The 18,475-nt window shown below is 42.1% G+C and overlaps 1 protein-coding gene across 1 annotated transcript in view; it reads left to right on the forward strand.

Annotated features, from left to right (window-relative positions):
- The window catches only part of GRB10 (growth factor receptor bound protein 10), a 206,293-nt gene that overhangs the window by 76,428 nt on the left and 111,390 nt on the right, over window positions 1-18,475 (forward strand). The window contains exon 3 of the mRNA XM_074945240.1: window positions 7,184-7,277. Within this exon, the coding sequence (XP_074801341.1) occupies window positions 7,184-7,277 (94 nt within the window). The remainder of the gene's footprint in view (window positions 1-7,183; window positions 7,278-18,475) is intronic.

Raw genomic sequence — 18,475 nt, forward strand, 5'->3', positions numbered from 1 at the left:
AGATATTGCAATGCTGGATGCCCTTACTGCAAAAAAAAAACAAAAAAAAAAAACCATGAAGCTGACTCTATAATCGTGCTGTATGTGTGCTTCCAAAGCACAAGGGTAAAATTTTTCAGCTGCTGCAGTATATTGGCTTCTGGGTTAGTTGAGGGAAAACTGTATTTCAACTTGTAGCATACTGCTCTTACTGAATTCTAGATCATTTAAGGGTCTGCGTACTTGAGAAACTTTCTAATCCACTTCTGACTAGAACAGTTTTTTCCTTGAGACTGATTTGAAAGACAACTTTTTGTAAAGGAGAGCGATTTACTGTTCCTGGTGGTACCTTCTGGGATAAGAGTACTCTCATTGCAGCAGCCAGAGTTCAGTGTAGTACCAGGATGAAAACAAATCACTTAACTTTCTTAATGTTCTGTAAAGCAAATCTGATTCTTTCTCTTGCCAGTGGTGAAAATCGGTCTTTTCAGTTCAACCGTATAGAGTATAAATCCAATACCTTTCTATAGGATGCTCTACCAAGAAATGCTTATTGAATGGAGGGATAGGAATGGTATTCCTATTCAAGGCATTTGGATATGTAGGATCCAGGTGCCACCATTGCAGATGAGGATTAGAGCTCGTCCAACACACCCCCACCCTCCACCCCAAAAAAGCAGCTCTCTTGCTGGACTGAAGTTTTCTGTCAAGGGGTTTCCATCCTTTGAGCTTCACTTGAATGCTATCTTAACTAAACAATCCAGTGTTGGTTTATTTCGCCCAGGCCTCTAGGGTTCTGACCAACAGTTATTATAGTATGTACTGTAAAGGCAGACCACTTCAGTCTCCTGTGATTTGATCTTTTTTTATTACAGTGACTGTCTTTTGGCAGTTTTAAAAAGGGGTTTTAAAGTTCTTGGGTGTCAAAACTCTGAACAAGAATGTAAAAATTCTGCATTGAACCTTGCTTATTTGACAGAGGAGGCTCACCCTTGCGGTTGATTCTCAGTCAGATGACAAAACAGTTTAGAGGCAGGAAAACTACTCACAGGATATTGAGTTGCAAAGTTAGTCTTGCAATGCATTTTTAAGCGAGTCGGGGAGCTCCTTACAATTAAGCTAAAATCCACCTTGGGGGTCATCTGCTGGGTATGTAGGCAAAGCCTTCAATTTTTTCTTGGCATTCCATTTTTCATAAAATGCAAAGAGCTGGGCCATGGAGAAAATTTGGCTGGTTTATGCTCAGAACGGAACGTAGGGAGAAGAGTGAAGTAATATGAATTGTGAAGAAAGAAACCTGAAACCTCTAGATGAGAATCTATATATTTGGATGTTTTTGTGAACCTGAGCTTTGGCAGACCCCTTCCTTCTCCACAGCCCTGTCTCTGAGTAGCAGTTCTACCTTCTCTTGGGAATCCCTGTTGCCTGTGAATTCAAATGGTTTTTCATGGCCTGGGGCATCTGCTGTTGGGTAAGCCCCAGAGTGTATTGTGCTAAACAGATTGCCAGTTGGTGCTTGGTAAGGGACCTTGGGCTCCTCAACAGCTGTGCATGTTCTCCAATAGCTTTAAAAACCTTTCTAGGAAGGAACATGTTAATCAAACACTGACCCAAACCTTGTGATTTTGATTTGGGACTGGGCTTAGGTTTGGGTCGGCTTATGGTAGCCCTCATTGTGGGGAAACTGGCTTGAACTCCCCCAAATAGAAATATAGTGATAAATCTTGAGTGGATTCAATAGCACTTTGTATTGTTCAGATATTGGAGCACCAGCTCACTGAGCATTCAACAGGAAAATCTACTTTCACTTGGTTAACCACAAGTCTATATGACAGTCACTCTCTTTGATAGCAGTGAAGGTCAAAAGCTACAGATGAACAGATAGGAGCAAGTTAGCATAGAATGTGAAACTTTAGTTGGACCCACCTTAAATGTGACATTTAACATACAAATCTAGCTGTAAAACTGATTTGGTGGGGATGGCTTAAAGAGGAAGGTTTTTGTTGGGTTTTTTACTCCTATTTACCTACTTCACCCAGCAGAAATGAATTGTTCTTGTTAGTGTAAATGTTGCATAGTTCACTGTCCATCATCAACTTGCATGCAGAAGCTCCTTGATCTGGAAAGTAAAGAACAGTACAAAGTGGTCTTCAGAAGACCCTATTTTTGTTTGTCTTTTAAAGCTAACATAATATGCTTATTACCTAATTGACACACAAGAGTAGTGCAATAGGACTACATCAAAGGTGAGTGTGGGAGCAGGTATAGTGGTTTCAAAGCTATTTGGATTGGTTATTTCTCCTTTCTGCCAATCCATCTGATCATAGGATTAGTCCAAGGGACTAGCAATGCTTTATGAAAGGAGCATGGGGGGAAAATAACCTAGTCTACTATGCAACAGGATAGCTATTCCGTGGAAACTACTAGTGTGCAAAAATATAATCCATGGATTAAAACTGGAGGGAAGTGTAACTTTTTGTTTTCTTTATCTTAATAAAGCTGTTGCCTCTTAATATCTATCGTTATTTGCAGTTTAACTCATTATGGAATAGGAACTGTAACACTTGAAACCACAGAAAGTGATTTAAAGAAAAAATGTATGCAGACAGCGCAGCTACTAATGAGTAAGGTTGACTGATCCTCTGTTTGAAATGTCTGGTTTAATTTTTTTCTTTTGATAACAGAAATTGTTGCCATGCTAGCCCAAATAGCTAGTAATTTTAGTAGTTTAAAGTTGGATAACTGGTATAATGCTATGAAGTATCTGATAATTCTGCATTGTCAGCTAATCCCAGATTTTGGCTGTTAGTGTACAGAGAATACTGTCTTTGCCTCTGATTGTGCCCTGTTGAAGTATGATACAGCCACTGTATTGTGTCATGCAATACTGAAGTTTGCAAAATGGCATTGAAATCTAATCTGTTAAATCTGTTTTGTTTGTCTTCACAAAGTGCTAACTGCTGTAGGAGACACTATTAAAAATAAACATTGCTTCATACGCTTCCAGTAGACCCAGTGATCTAGTCACTTGATTAATCAACCTTAGAGTCACAGATGCTGTATGACATACAAAATACTTCATGCAAGTAAGTTTATAGGGGCTGATGCCTAAGCTAGCTTCTAAAAATACTGTTGTGGTTTGATATTGTAATAAGTCAAGTCAGAGAGCATATTTTAATTTCAGGATGAAAGCACTTACTTGGTAGAGGGGAGAAGAATAAAAATAGGTAGAAAACGTGATTTATTGTAAGTGTGGATTGAGCTGGGGGAAGGAGTGATGGAAGAAAGCAGGTGTCTACATTGCTGACAAACTTAGTGTGTAGGTTGCACAAAACAGTAAAACTTCATTGGCTGTACGGTGACTCGGAACAATTATATAACCTTTAACCTTGTTCCAGTGTCCAGTCTGATTTCTACTGCAGTTGGCAACATGCCATTGTTTGTCTTTGATCAACTTACATAAATAGATCCTGGAGGGTCATGTGAAACTATCATGAGTTTTTTTTATAACAGCATAGTAGTTACCTTTTCTCTGCTGCCTGCGTTGCTTTAACAGGTGGTGTGGTTTATGAAAGTCTGTCACTTTACTGTGTATTGCCCTGGCTTTAAATACCTTAAGGAAATCCTTGCCCAGGGCATGCTTTCATGAGAAAAATGTGGAACAAATGTTTTTATGGAAGATACAGGAAGGAATGCCCAGTGTTGAAGCAAACTAGGACATCTGCAAAGACAGTCACTGTACACCTCCAGTGTTTGAAACCTCTACTTCTGATAAATTTTACCGTATCTTTAAGTTGGAGTCGATGAGGAAGGCTTGTGGTTTAAGCACCTTCCTGAAGAACTCAAAGGTTGCCTCAGAGAGGATGGCATTTTTTTCTGTAAGTCAGTGGAAATTATTTTTAAGCTTATTTAAGTGCTAAGTTACAGACTTTCAGGCAACCCCAGGCCACAGCTTTTTAAAGTTAGATCTTCTACAGTAAAACTGTTCCATTTAGTACTGTCAGGGATTCAAAGATAAAAGACCCTCTGTATACAGCTGTTGTATTTTGTAACCACATTGTATTGTATTTGTCTCCTTTCTAGCAAACATTTTACTTGGTTTTTGGTGGCACAATGAAAACACTTTAAGGCCTACTTGCAAATAAAATGACTTCTGGTGTAACTACCTTTCCTTGTTCGGTTTTACTAGTTAAGCATGTGAGCTTCAAGATGAGAAGACTGTCTGCAGCTGCATGCAAGACTGACATGCCATCTGAACTTAAATTGTTGCATGGGAACTAGAATTAGCACCCTTGTACTTCTTGAAACATGACCTGTGCTATTTCAGAAGACTTTTAATCTGTCAATATTTTATATTCCTGCTATGCTGGGACAGTTCTTGGAGTACCCAGGACTGAGAGCCACCTTTTTATCCCCTGTCTCCAGCAAGTGGGGGCAAAAATTGAGGATTGGTCCTGCTTTGAGCAGGGGGTTGGACAAAATGATCTCCTGAGGTCCCTTCCAACCCTGATATTCTATGATGAAGAGGGAGTCTTGCACGTGGTAGCTGGGTTTTACCTCCCTAACACCATCAGCCTGTTGGTCAGTCATGCAGTTTCCACTGGGTTATGCTAGCCCTGTCTTTGCCTTGTAGGTTAACAAAAGGTGCATCCCAGTCACCGAGTCCCCTTAAAGTGTTCCCCTGTGATATCCAGCCCCTGACACTTGGCTACTCAGAAATCCCAGGTCCTCTGCCCTCAAAGGTGCAATGGACCCCAGGTTGACCTTAAGGCACTGCACTTATGAGTATTTACAACACAAAGAAGGTTTATTTAAAATAGACTAGAGATGCCATTAGAAACAAGAGAATGTGATGGAAACAAATGGTTGCAATACAAATCAAAATCGTAAAATGCAAATTAGGGCCTACACTTTTATAGATACCTTTCCTATCCAATAAAAGCAGGTTTCCCCCTGCCAAAGTTCAGTCTGTTGCAGAACTGGCTGGCTTCCCAGGAACCTCCAGTTTTTCATGAAACGCTCCCGCTCAACAAGATGTCTCCTCAGTGAATGGATCCAGAGTGCCTCTCCCCACCCTATGATATACTGAAAATGAATCTTTTGTCTTTATTCACAGGCACTGCGATCTCCTGTCTGTTACAATGTTCCATTTTACCTCCAAGTGATTTTGATTGTTTGCAGCTGTCTTTGATGGTTTTCCATTGAATGTGCTGGGATGGGGAAGGGGTAGACAATTGAGCCTTGCATTACCTCACTGGGGAGTGGTGACAACTCCCTCCCCCTTGAATGGGCCTTCACCAAGACTTATGGCTCCCTGGTGACTATGCCTGGCTTATGGTCTTGGAGTTAGTTTTTGGTACGGTTACATGTTCTTTAAATTTTAACCATGTACACATCTCACAATGATTAGGAGTACTGGTAAGTTATAAGCTTTCAGTAGAGACCTCACATGCTACCTTTTCATGGATAAATACCGTGAAAGTGATATATTGATTGTAATGAGTTTGCCTGTTGGCAACAGTGTCACACATGCATCTAGCCACCAGCTGAAAATTGAAGTCTGATGTTCGGTGGGGTGGAACACACACTAGAGTTCTGAACATTATTACACTGTACAGTATGGAAGATCATTCTGCTTTATTCTCTGTCTGAGATGTTTAGAGCTTAAGCCTGATACAGTACTGGGTTTGGAATAGCTGAGTTGCAGTTAATTTCAGAAAAAAGAAAAGGAGGACTTGTGGCACCTTAGACTAACAAATTTATTTGAGCATAAGCTTTCGTGAGCTACAGCTCACTTCATTGGTGTGAGTTCTTGGTTCAAACTCCTTTCAGGATAGAGTCGGGGTTTCTGCATTAATGTAAGATAATTTGTCTGTCTGACCCTACCCTCGGAGCCCCGCTTCACCCGCCTCCCAAAGACACTATGCTAAGGTTTTGGGGAAATAGCCATGATCTTGCCTTTCATACACGTAGAAAGGAAAACTGCATGCATTGCAGTGAAAGCACCACCGTTCTAAAGGCAATACACATTACATTAGTTAATTACACTGAAATGTTAAAATAGAAGGATTAACAAGTGCAGAAAAGAGACAGGTAAATAGGATTTCATGTCAGCAGGAAAGTTCTTGTGGTTTTAGGATGAGACTAAGAGAACTAGTTTGAATTCAAAATAAGGTGGCACAAGTGACACAAGAGGAGTCACGTGAAGATAAGCAGAAAAGATGGAAGGTCTGGGTGTGTACGTGTGGCCAGTATGAAGGCGTGGATATCAAGATCTTAACTTGTACTGTATCATTTTGTAGGGTTTGGAACATTATACAACTAGATAGTGGTATTTTAAAACTCCACTTTTACATGTAAAACTGCAGCATTCTATGAAGCCGTTGGCATTTCTTGAGTTGTCAATACCTAGAAACCTTTGAATTGGTAGATTTCATACATACTGACTTAAGTCTTTCAAGCAGCAAGTCTGAGACTTCTAATATTAACTGGCACTCATTTTAGAACTGAAGTGGCCTTTTGCTGTTAGAAACATCCTCTAAGGAGGCATGGTCTAAATTCTTGTCATGAGCTATAGACCATTCTTACCCTAGAATACTAGAATGTAAATTAACTCTCAATCTGGAATGTTTCAACAAACTAGAAATGTTAGGTGTTTACACATTGATAAAATGGTTGAGGCAAAATATGAATCTACTCTAATTTTCCTTCAAATGCTGACTTTAGTAAACCAAATAAAGTTAATTCTATTTTTTTGATTCCCTCCTTTTTCCTGTTCCCTGCGAGGCTTGGTTTTAGGCAGAAGTACAGAAGGCTTACAAGAAGTTATGGTATTTCTTGACCCAGCAAAAGCATTAAAGCTTTTCAAGCCTGATCTTGTGAGGTTGCCAGAATTGAGGTCTGGATTAATATCTGGACTTTTGGATGAATATCTAAATTGAATCTCTTATTCCTTTAGGGTTTGCTAGTAGCGACTGAATCTATTTGTCTGGACTGTTCTGGTTAAGGAACTACAAATCCTAAACAACCATCCTTGGAATTATAGATGACAAAGCTGTGAAGCTCCTAAGAATTTTATAGCACAACACTATGAAGAAAACATTCTTCAGCTCTTAAATCAAATTGCCTTAGCTCCTAGTATCTTAGATTATGGAGAATACAAAATCCATATTTTGATCAGATTTTCTGCTGTTTGTGTTTTTAGGATAATGTAGATCAGACTTCAGCTCACACTCGGAGAGATCTGGTGGATCCAGGATTCCAAGAACCATCTAATCGCATCTCTTTAAATCACCAAGGTAAGGAATGGGGTGGAATTAGGTCTGGTTAAGATGCTGGGAAGTGAACCCTTGAAGTGTATGTTCTGAAGAAACGTGACTTCTACATTTGTTTCTGCACCTGGTAATGTGAAAGTTGAAAACATTTAATTATTTGTATCCTCCTCTTTGCAAACTGTTTTATGAGCTCTGAATGAAGAAGACGAGGAGCTCCTTTAGTAATACAGTTTCTCCATTTGCGCAGCTGCTCCAAGTTTTTCACCAAACATGTCTTTTTAAGTACTAAAACGCTTGTAATATTGTATTACAAATCTAGTTTAAAAGCTATTCCTTGCCAGGACCTAGCTTCAGAGTACTCATTCTTCTGGAAGAGTGGATACATATAGATTGGCGATGGGAGTGACATTCTTACCTGCTTTGCATGTTATATGTCAACTTTTACCAGAAAAAGAGAACCCTGAATTCATGTCATAACGCCAAAACAAAAGTGAAATTTTTCATATCGCTTGTGTAATTGTTTCTCGTATGAAAAGTCCCATAACAGCTTTATTTCTTGTCCCTATTAATGAGGTTAGTTGTGACTTTTGAGAGTTCCTGGAGTATAACCAGGATCAGGTTATGGTTTAGACAAATACACATCCAGCCCACGGTAAAGTCCTGCCTGGACCCTGAGCTCCTGGCATGGGAGGCTAGCCTCCAGTCCCTCCCCTGCAGTCCCCCCTCCCTCGCAGGCTCGCTGCGCTGCTCTGCCAGTGCTCTGGCCTGCTGTTCTGAGCAGCATGGTAAGGGAGTGGGGGGATTAGATAAGGGGCAGGAGGTTCCAGGGAGCAGTCAGGGGACAGAGAGCAGAGGGTGGTAGGATGGGGCAGAAGTTTGGGGGGGGGAGTCAGGGAGCAGGGGGGGTTGGATAGGGAGTAGAGTCCTGGTGGGGGGCTAGGGGTGAGGGGGCGCTCAGGGGACAAGGAGCGGGGGGGGTTGGATGTGTCGGGGGTTCTGAGTGGGGCAGTCAGGGGGTGGGAAGTGGGAGGAGGCAGATAGGGGGCGGGGGCCAGACCATTTGGAGAGGCACAGATGTCCCTACCCGGCCCTCCATAGTTTCACAATGCCAATGTGGCCCTCGGGCCAAAAAGTTTGCCCACCCCTGCTGTAGAGAGTTGGGTTCTGTACAAACTTAATTATATTAATTATGGAAGGGCTCACATTAAGTGCCAACTAGTAACTGCTTTTAACAGCTTCAATTGTAGTAGAGTGCTCAGCACTTCCTGAAAACCAGCCCTAAGTGCGGTTAGTTTACTGCAACCGTTAACCTTCACAGTCAATACAATAATAAGGCACCGTTAACAATGTACAATAGAATTGTTAACTTTCCTAAAAAATGCTGGAAATTTAGTTTCTCCATTTATTTGTCAAGATCAGCAAGATTTGAATTCCGTGATCTGCCAACCTCCGAGACTACGTTAAGTTTTCAAAAGTAGTTTACGTTCTTGAATTTTTTTATAATCTGAGCCTACCCTTTTCAGGTTTTAAATTTGGTTCCCTAAAACCTGTGCTATGTGTTAGGGGTTGAACATACTCCTAGAGAGAGATTGCCGCAAACAGATATCCTGCACGCTGTATGCACTTGGTATTTCTGCGTGAATGTGCACACGCACACCATTTGTGGCCAATAAATTCCATTTTTTGTTCACCTCAGACTGCCTTACCTGCAGTCTAACTAAAGCTTCCTTGTCTCATCCAAACTCCTTGACAGACTTGATTTAAATGGCATTCTGTGAAGCCATCAGTAAATATCCTTCTTTGTAACCAGATGTAGAACTTCTTCCAAAAAGTTACTGTCTTCTCAGGCTCATGTCGCAGAATTAGAATGTAAACCTGTTAATGCTTAATAGTGCTCAGTGAGGCCTGGGCTACACTGGGGGCGGGGAGGTCGATCTAAGTTATGCAACTTCAGCTAAGTGAATAACGTAGCTGAAGTCGATGTACTTAAATCTACTTACTGCAGTGTCTTCACTGCAGTAAGTCGACAGCTGACACTTTCCTGTCGACTCTGCCTGTGCCTCTCACCCTGCTGGAGTGCCGGAGTCGATGGGAGAGCACTTGGTGGTCTAGACGCGATAAATTGACCCCTGCTGGATTGATTCCCTGCCTGTCGATCCAGCAGGTAATGGAGACAAGCCCTGAGATAGTTAGGATCTTGATTATGTTGAAGACCTGGGAAGCCTCACTTTCTGATGCCAGAAGCCCTTTTCCTAGGTCAAGAAGTCTCCTGATACTCTCCGTAGGTAAACGCTACGCTTCGCTTCTTTCCCCTCCACCCCCTATCTACTCCTGTTTTCCTAATGTCGATTTAATATAATCAAGTGAATCTATAACACTAGTGTGATGACATTGGGAATACCATAAATAAATACATTCTGATTTGTCTTGGGTATTAGCTTAGTCACCTTCCATCATGATACTTTTATGATTCTCAGAACCATTGTCACTGTGTGCCCATGCGTAATGTACACTTGCTCCTTGGCCTCAACCTTCTGAGATTTCTTGGAAATAATGTTCAAAGTGCTATGCTCTCTACGTGGGACAGCACTGGAAATATTTTGTCCCACGTAACTGGTACGTTGTAAGCCTGCGAGTGGTTCAGCACAAATATTCAGTATTTCTGCTTCGGCATTATGCTATCTGAAAAGGCCCATACATGGGCTCTATTTAGATATCCGCCCTCTGTAACTTGTGTTCTTCATTGTTTCGTACCTTCATTGTGCTCCAGCAGATTAAGGATTCTGATCTCCTCTGGGTACGCTCTGCAGTAATTCCAACTATTTCTCTCATTTGTTACTATCAGTGATCACCTGAAGACTTACTTGGCACATGATATTTGTCTGCCTGAACTACTTTGAGTCCCGCAAACTACTCCAACATATTTAACAATTGTGGTTCAATGGAGGGTGTTCTATAATGTCAGTGGCTGCTTTAAGGGCCCCTTGAACAATAAGGCCGATATTTGATAAAAATTAATAATATGCTATCAATTAGTAAGTAAAGGCCAATTTTGGTGGACACAAAAACAGTGTTCCTTATGCTGCAGCAGATGAATAGAAACTGTCAAGTCATGTCTCAAACCCACTTCTAGGTTTTCTGCTAAAATTGAAATAATCAGGGTAAATTTAGTTGGTATTTAGTTTGCAAGTGAACTTGCATGCTAACATGGATACATATTGTAATCATACTGTTTGTATAGGGAGCATGGACTGAGCAAAGGACTAGGAACCAGAAATGTCAGCATTCTAATCCTGACTCTCCCACAGATTGTGTGGCTTCTGACATTTCATTTAACTGCTGCACCTCCCCCTTTTTACAGTGCGAAAATAACCTAGCTTAATGCTTTTATAACACTATGAAATTGTAAACAACTGTTAATACTAAATTACTACGTCAGGTTACATGCTAGTCTCTCTGGTATTATGACCTGCTCATGCACTACTCTGTAAACCTATGAAAAGTGCAATCTTATCCAGTAACTGCAGAGCAAAAGACCTTCAACAGTGAACAGGTTCAGTGCTGGTTGGAATTCTTAAACAAAATGTTTGTATCACAAAATGCTCACTTGTGAAAACTGAAATATTTCATGGGAACGTACCAGTTTTGAGACCGCTTTCATTAGGAAAGATTTCTTAGGTCCAGGATGGAATTTCTGGTCACAACCAGAGAGCATGAGCCTGGTGGTCAAGGCACTCACTCCAATGTGGGAGTCCTAGCTTCAGTTCTCTACTCTCCCTGATTCACACCAGGTACTTGAACTTCTCCCACATACCAGGTGAGTGCATTAACCACTGGGCTATTGGTTATTCTGGAGCGGATGGGTCTTTCTCTGGTTTTTCTTTTCTTTTGGGTGGTTGGGGGTGGGTGTGTGTGTGTGTGTGTGTGTGTGTGTGTAAAAGGGCAGAGGGCTGCCTCTGGTGTGTGGGGGGGCTGAATGTGTAAAAGGGGAAGAGGCTCAGGGGATAGGTGGAGAGGTGGGAGGGCTTTACCCAGGCAGCTTCGACTTCAGTTTTGTTCCAAGGCTTCCGGTTCCTAGTTTCCCCTCTAGATCTTTCTGAGACTGGGAGCTCTGCCAGTACCCCTGCAGAGCTCTGGTGCCTCTAGAGAGCCTTTCCCACAGGTCCTCCTGCCCTGGTCCATGGACTCGGCTCTTCCCTCTAGGTTAGAGGGATTCCACAGCCCTCCTTCCTGGGACATGCTATGATTGAAGCAAGCTTCTCCATCCCACCAATATCCAGGTTCCAGCCCTATTCCATGGAGCTTCCCTTGGTCCTTAACATACTACTTCCCCTTGTTTCTGGGGCATGGTAGCCTTCCTTTATGGGGCTTTGGTATGATTCAGTCAGGCTTCCCTAGCCAGCCAACCAGTCTCCCTCCTGGTTTGGGCTCCTATGGTTTGTGCGTATAAAAACATCTTTTGTATTTTCCACAGTATGCATCCGATGAAGTGAGCTGTAGCTCACGAAAGCTTATGCTCAAATAAATTGGTTAGTCTCTAAGGTGCCACAAGTACTCCTTTTCTATTTTTGTTCCAGGGAGTCACTCTCCAGTAATTCTCCTCTCCAGGCTGCTTTCCCTCTCTTTCCAATGGGGAGTCACCTAACAGCTGGGTTTTATCATGTTAGGTGTAGCTATCTGATTAACACCTGGTCCCATCCCGCAGCTAGTCTGCTGCTCCCTTGAACACCTGCTTCCTTAAAGAGGCAATGCCATAGAATAGGGATTGGCTGGGCCCAGTCCCTGCCACCACTTAAAAGGGAACAACCATCTTGTTAGAGTGTACCAAGGGCAGCAAGCTCACTTACCACCAGCAGTACACGAACCACAGTTTGGGAAATCATGCTTCAGCAAATCTTTAACCCGAGCAGAAGTTCTGAAGGAATTTGGCCTGTTTAGAGCTGGATGAACTATTTTAGATAGTGACAGGTTTCAGAGTAGCAGCCATGTTCGTCTGTATTCGCAAAAAGAAAAGGAGTACCTTGTGGCACCTTAGAGACTAACCAATTTATTTGAGCATAAGCTTTCGTGAGCTACAGCTCACTTCATCGGATGCATTCAGTGGAAAATACAGTGGGGAGATTTATATACATAGAGAAGATGAAACAATGGGTGTTACCATACACACTGTAACCAGAATGATCGCTTAAGGTGAGCTGTTACCAGCAGGAGAGCGGGGGGCGGGGGGAGAGAAACCTTTTGTAGTGGTAATCACACACCCCTGAAACCCCGACCAGGGGTATTCTATCTGCTACCCAAGAGCCATAAACCTGGAAATCCTGGATGCCGCATCATCTCAGGCATTGGCACCCTGACAGCAGGATTGTCTGGCTATGTAGACTCCCTCTTCAGGCCCTACGTTACCAGCACTCCCAGCTATCTTCGAGACACCACTGACTTCCTGAGGAAACTACAGTCCATCGGTGATCTTCCTGATAACACTATCCTGGCCGCTATGGATGTAGAAGCCCTCTACACCAACATTCCACACAAAGATGGACTACAAGCCTTCAGGAACAGTATCCCCGATAATGTCACGGCAAACCTGGTGGCTGAACTTTGTGACTTTGTCCTCACCCATAACTATTTCACATTTGGGGACAATGTATACCTTCAAATCAGTGACACTGTGTTCTCTATGTATATAAATCTCCCTACTGTATTTTCCACTGAATGCATTCGATGAAGTGAGCTGTAGCTCATGAAAGCTTATGCTCAAATAAATGTGTTAGTCTCTAAGGTGCCACAAGTCCTCCTTTTCTTTTTATTTTAGATAGTGTATATTAGTTGTCTAATTTTGTGAAATGCTGCAACAGAACTTTCAGCATCCCAATTTGTTATGCTATTGTATATGCCCACTCATTGCCATTTCATGTTTGACCCCAGTGAAATTTAGGTTCTCTGAATGCAGCAGACTTAACAGTTTCTATCAATCATTAGTTTACCAGCGGCTCTTAAACTACAACCCCTCCTCCCTTTTTATAAGTGAACAGCTTTGGTACAAGTGCTTCCAGTTCTAAATCATGCTTTCTGCCCATGGCCTGTACAAAAGTGATCAGACTCCTCTGAGGAATCTGAATCTCTTCTATTCCCTGTAAGCTGGAAAAAGAGGGCACAAGTGAGAGCTTTATCTGAGAGCTGAGAAACCCTTGCCAAAACCCCTACCTAAATAAGCTCTTTCATACTACAGGCATTTCAAGTACTTGTTTGCAGCTGAATCATCCTTCCACAGAGGCAGGCATTTTTTTTTAAAAAAAGGCTAAACGTTTGAGGGTGAGAGAGGGGAATTAGGAGTACATTCCCTCAAGTAAAGAGTCTTGCAACTTGCAGTTCTTGTATACAATTATTTTTACAATAGCTATAAAAATAGTATTGTTTGCTATTTCCAATACACCTCTCTGGTATGAGTCACTTCCATGAGCAACAAGCACTTTGGACTGAAATCATTGTTTGATATTAATACTGAATGATCCCTCCATTTAGCGGTAAAGTTTACAAGTACAGTCCTCAGACAACGGAAATTGGGGAGTATCTTCCTGTACCTCAGAAAATCTGTGTGACATACAATAGCACTTAGAGGAGATTTTGTAAGATTGAAGCCATTGAGAATAAAGAAGTAAGAGACATCAACAAACTGTGTAAAATTTGAAGACATGGAAAAGGCTGAAATGCTCAGGCTCTGTTTCAGTATTCAGAAAGCAGAATATTTGAAAAAATGATTCATTTCTGGGAAATCATAGCAAAAATAGAAGATGGGGTAAAAAACCAAGCATTGAAATTATACAGTGTTTATTGAAGGGTTATTAAGGAAAGTGACGAAGTATATCAGAACAGTTATTTACCACCGTTAAAACCACAACGAGAAAAGGGGAAGTAATAGCATGATTAGAATGGGACAACTAAAGTTGCACTTTTTTGTGGGGGATGGGGGAAATAATGGTGAAAGGGAGATTTGAGAAAACTGCAGGCCACTTCACCTCCACATAAAAATAAGAGCAATATTCAATAGTTTACACTTGCATAGTAATTTGTGGAGTGCCTTGGTATGTATGCTGAAGTACAGCTGTCTGTACGCTGTCCAGTGGCAAAGGGTGCAGAAGGAGAGAGCGAGGGCAATTGTAGCTAAGAGTGCTTCGGTGAAACTCTCATCATTTACGGGGTCTTTTACTAGACCCACCAGAAATTTTGACATTTTTGTCTTGATCCCCAATGAGAGTGAAAAGTCAAAACACCAAAACCTTTTGTGGAACAAAACGTTCTGAGATGCGTTGATTTGGAAATATTTTGGGTAGATAGCAGTCTGCCTCTGCCATGCCTCATGGAAGTTGTTGGAGTGGGAGGGAGCCTCATGCTCATGTTCTCCCCAGTAGTCTGACCAGACAACCCAGCCTATGTTCCCCTGATTTGCTACAGCCATTCCCTCTGGTTGTGCTGCTAGAGGGGTGCCGCAGAAGTTAGTCTACCCTTCCCACTAGGATGCTCATGAAGTTATTAATGCTATTTATCAAGCTTACCTATAGTGTCCAGCAAAGAGAGGTGGCTCGCCATGTGGAAGATAATGGAAGTGTGCAGCAGGCTCCCAGTACAAATCAATTGAATGACTTTTATCTTTCAAACTTCAGAAGGGTTAAACCCATAAGCCTGGGCCACTACTGTTTCTGTTCCCTTTTACTGCACTTCAGTCTCATTGTGAAAGCCCAGTTGTTTTTCTAGAAAATCATTAAGTAGCGTCAAACTCATCCCTAGAGGACAGTTGAAGGTGGTGGTTATGATTTTATAATGCATTGTATTTATACCTCCCAGTTACTTTTTTGAGAGGTCTCACAACTACTTACTATTCAGTATTTAGTAGTTGAACACAAATAAGCAGCACTTTATCGTAACTTCTTAAAAATAAATAAATGTATTAAAGATAAACTACTAGCATGTTCTTCATGTACAAACTGTCAAATTCTTCTTGCTGCCTATACAGATGCATTACAACTTCTTTTTCTTAGCATGCATATACACTTTTCCTCTTCAGAGACTATTTCTGCTCTGCTGTAAAGTCTAAAATTCTGTATGTCACAGAAGTTCTTTACTTTCCTATTCAAAACTAGAATGAACAGTGCTATACCTCACGCCATAGCCCGACTGTTTTATTAGCAGACAAGTGATATGATATGACTAGTCCTTAGGTCTGCCCTGTTCACATTAGAAGATCTTGCCAGCAGTTCAAGTGATATAGATGCTTGTTTATATGCTTAAAACCATCAATTTTCTAGATTTCCAAAGAGTGCTCACGGTCATTGAACTCTATTCTTAAGGCAAATTCCCAATTTAAATTCACAAGCTAATAGCAAAAATGTGACTTTTGTAGGGTCAGTAGTATCTAGAGATAACAAAAACTCGCCCGCTAGCACACCATGTAGATCCATAAAATCCACTCTAGTGGACTATTTTGTGTGCTACTTTAAAGACTGGCATAGACATAGTTGGAGTGGTACTTGCTAATCCCCCTTCTCCAGCATTCCTATTCCAATTCAATCTTGGAGTCATCGTGGATAGTTCTCTGAAGACGTCCACGCAGTGTACAGTGATAGTCAAAAAAGCAAACAGGATGTTAGGAATCATTTAAAAAGGGATCGAGAATTAGACGGAGAATATCTTATTGCCCTTATATAAATCCATGGTACGCCCACATCTTGAATACTGCGTACAGATGTGGTCGCTTCATCTCAAAAAAGATATACTGGCATTAGAAAAGGTTCAGAGAAGGGCAACTAAAATGATTAGGGGTTTGGAATGAGTCCCATATGAGGAGAGATTAGAGACCAGGACTTTTCAGCTTGGAAAAGAGGAGACTAAGGGGGGATATGATAGAGGTATATAAAATCATGAGTGGTGTGGAGAAAGTGAATAAGGAAAAGGTATTTACTTGTTCCCATAATATAAGAACTAGGGGCCACCAAATGAAATTAATGGGCAGCAGGTTTAAAACAAATAAAAGGAAGTTCTTCTTCACACAGCATACAGTCAACCTGTGGAACTCCTTGCCTGAGAAGATTGTGAAGGCTAACACTACAACAGGGTTTAAAAGAGAACTAGATAAATTAATGGAGGTTAAGTCCATGAATGACTATTAGCCAGGATGGGTGAGGAATGATGTCCCTAGCCTCTGTGGAGAGGGTGGAGTTGGATGGCAGGAGAGAGATCACTTGATCATTACCTGTTAGGTTCCCTCCCTCTAGGGCACCTGGCATTTGCCACTGTCGGCAGACAGGATATTGGGCTGGATGGACCTTTGGTCTGACCCAGTATGGCCATTCTTATGTTGTAAATAGCTTTAATTAGGGCTCTTTTTTGGCAGTATGGCTCATTCCTTTTGTGTACCTCCTCCCCCAAGCTTTGATTGGCTTACTTCCACAAATTTCTGACTTGCTGTCCACAGTGTTGACTTCTATATTTTCCTTCGACAGCCAATGAGTGTGCTTAGTAATTATCAACACTCTGGATTGTCTTTCACTTCAGTACTGGGGAAACACCAGTATTATCAGGATGTGCTATTATTAGAACTCAAGGCTGCTTTGTGGTGGTACAAATAAATCCTGAACTTAAAATGTAGAATGAAAAAGCAGTATATAAATGAAAAGCAGCATCACTTGCCCCATAACCTCAGCCGTGCCAAACACAATGCCATCCACAGCCTCAGAAACAACTCTGACATAATCAAAAAGGCTGACAAAAGATATGCTGTCATCATCATGAATAGGTCGGAATATGAACAAGAGGCTGCTAGGCAGCTCTCCAACACCACATTCTACAAGCCATTACCCTCTGATCCCACTGAAGGTTACCAAAAGAAACTACACCATTTGCTCAAGAAACTCCCTGAAAAAGCACAAGAACAAATCCGCACAGACACACCCCTGGAACCCTGACCTGGGGTATTCTATCTGTTACCCAAGAGCCATAAACCTGGAAATCCTGGGCGCCCCATCATCTCAGGCATTGGCACCCTGACAGCAGGATTGTCTGGCTATGTAGACTCCCTCCTCAGGCCCTACGCTACCAGCACTCTCAGCTATCTTCGAGACGCCACTGACTTCCTGAGGAAACTACAATCCATCGGTGATCTTCCTGAAAACACCATCCTGGCCACTAACCATCCTGGCCACTATGGATGTAGAAGCCCTCTACACCAACATTCCACACAAAGATGGACTACAAGCCTTCAGGAACAGTATCCCCGATAATGTCACGGCAAACCTGGTGGCTGAACTTTGTGACTTTGTCCTCACCCATAACTATTTCACATTTGGGGACAATGTATACCTTCAAATCAGCGGCACTGCTATGCGTACCCGCATGGCCCCACAGTATGCCAACATTTTTATGGCTGACTTAGAACATCGCTTCCTCAGCTCTCGTCCCCTAATGCCCCTACTCTACTTGTGCTACATTGATGACATCTTCATCATCTGGAACCATGGAAAAGAAGCCCTTGAGGAATTCCATCATGATTTCAACAATTTTCATCCCACCATCAACCTCAGCCTGGACCAGTCACCACAAGAGATCCACTTCCTGGATGCTACGGCGCTAATAAGCGATGATCACATAAACACCACCCTATACCGGAAACCTACTGACCACTATTCCTACCTACATGCCTCCAGCTTTCATCCAGACCACGCCACATGATCCATTGTCTACAGCCAAGCTCTGTGATACAACCGCATTTGCTCCAACCCCTCAGACAGAGACAAACACCTTCAAGATCTCTATCAAGCATTCTTACAACTACAATACCCACCTGCTGAAGTGAAGAAACAGATGGACAGAGCCAGAAGAGTACCCACAAGTTACCTACTACAGGACAGGCCCAACAAATTAAATAACAGAACGCTGCTAGCCATCACCTTCAGCCCCCAACTAAAACCTCTCCAACGCATCATCAAGGATCTACAACCTATTCTGAAGGACGACCCATCACTCTCCCAGATCTTGAGAGACAGGCCAGTCCTTGCTTACAGACAGCCCCCCGACCTGAAGCAAATACTCACCAGCAACCACACAACAGAACCACTAACCTAGGAACCTATCCTTGCAACAAGCCCGTTGCCAGCTGTGTCCACATATCTATTCAGGGGACACCATCATAGGACCTAATCACATCAGCCACAATATCAGAGGCTCGTTCA

Source organism: Natator depressus, chromosome 2 (genome assembly GCF_965152275.1).
Source record: "Natator depressus isolate rNatDep1 chromosome 2, rNatDep2.hap1, whole genome shotgun sequence".
NCBI lineage: Eukaryota > Metazoa > Chordata > Testudines > Cheloniidae > Natator > Natator depressus.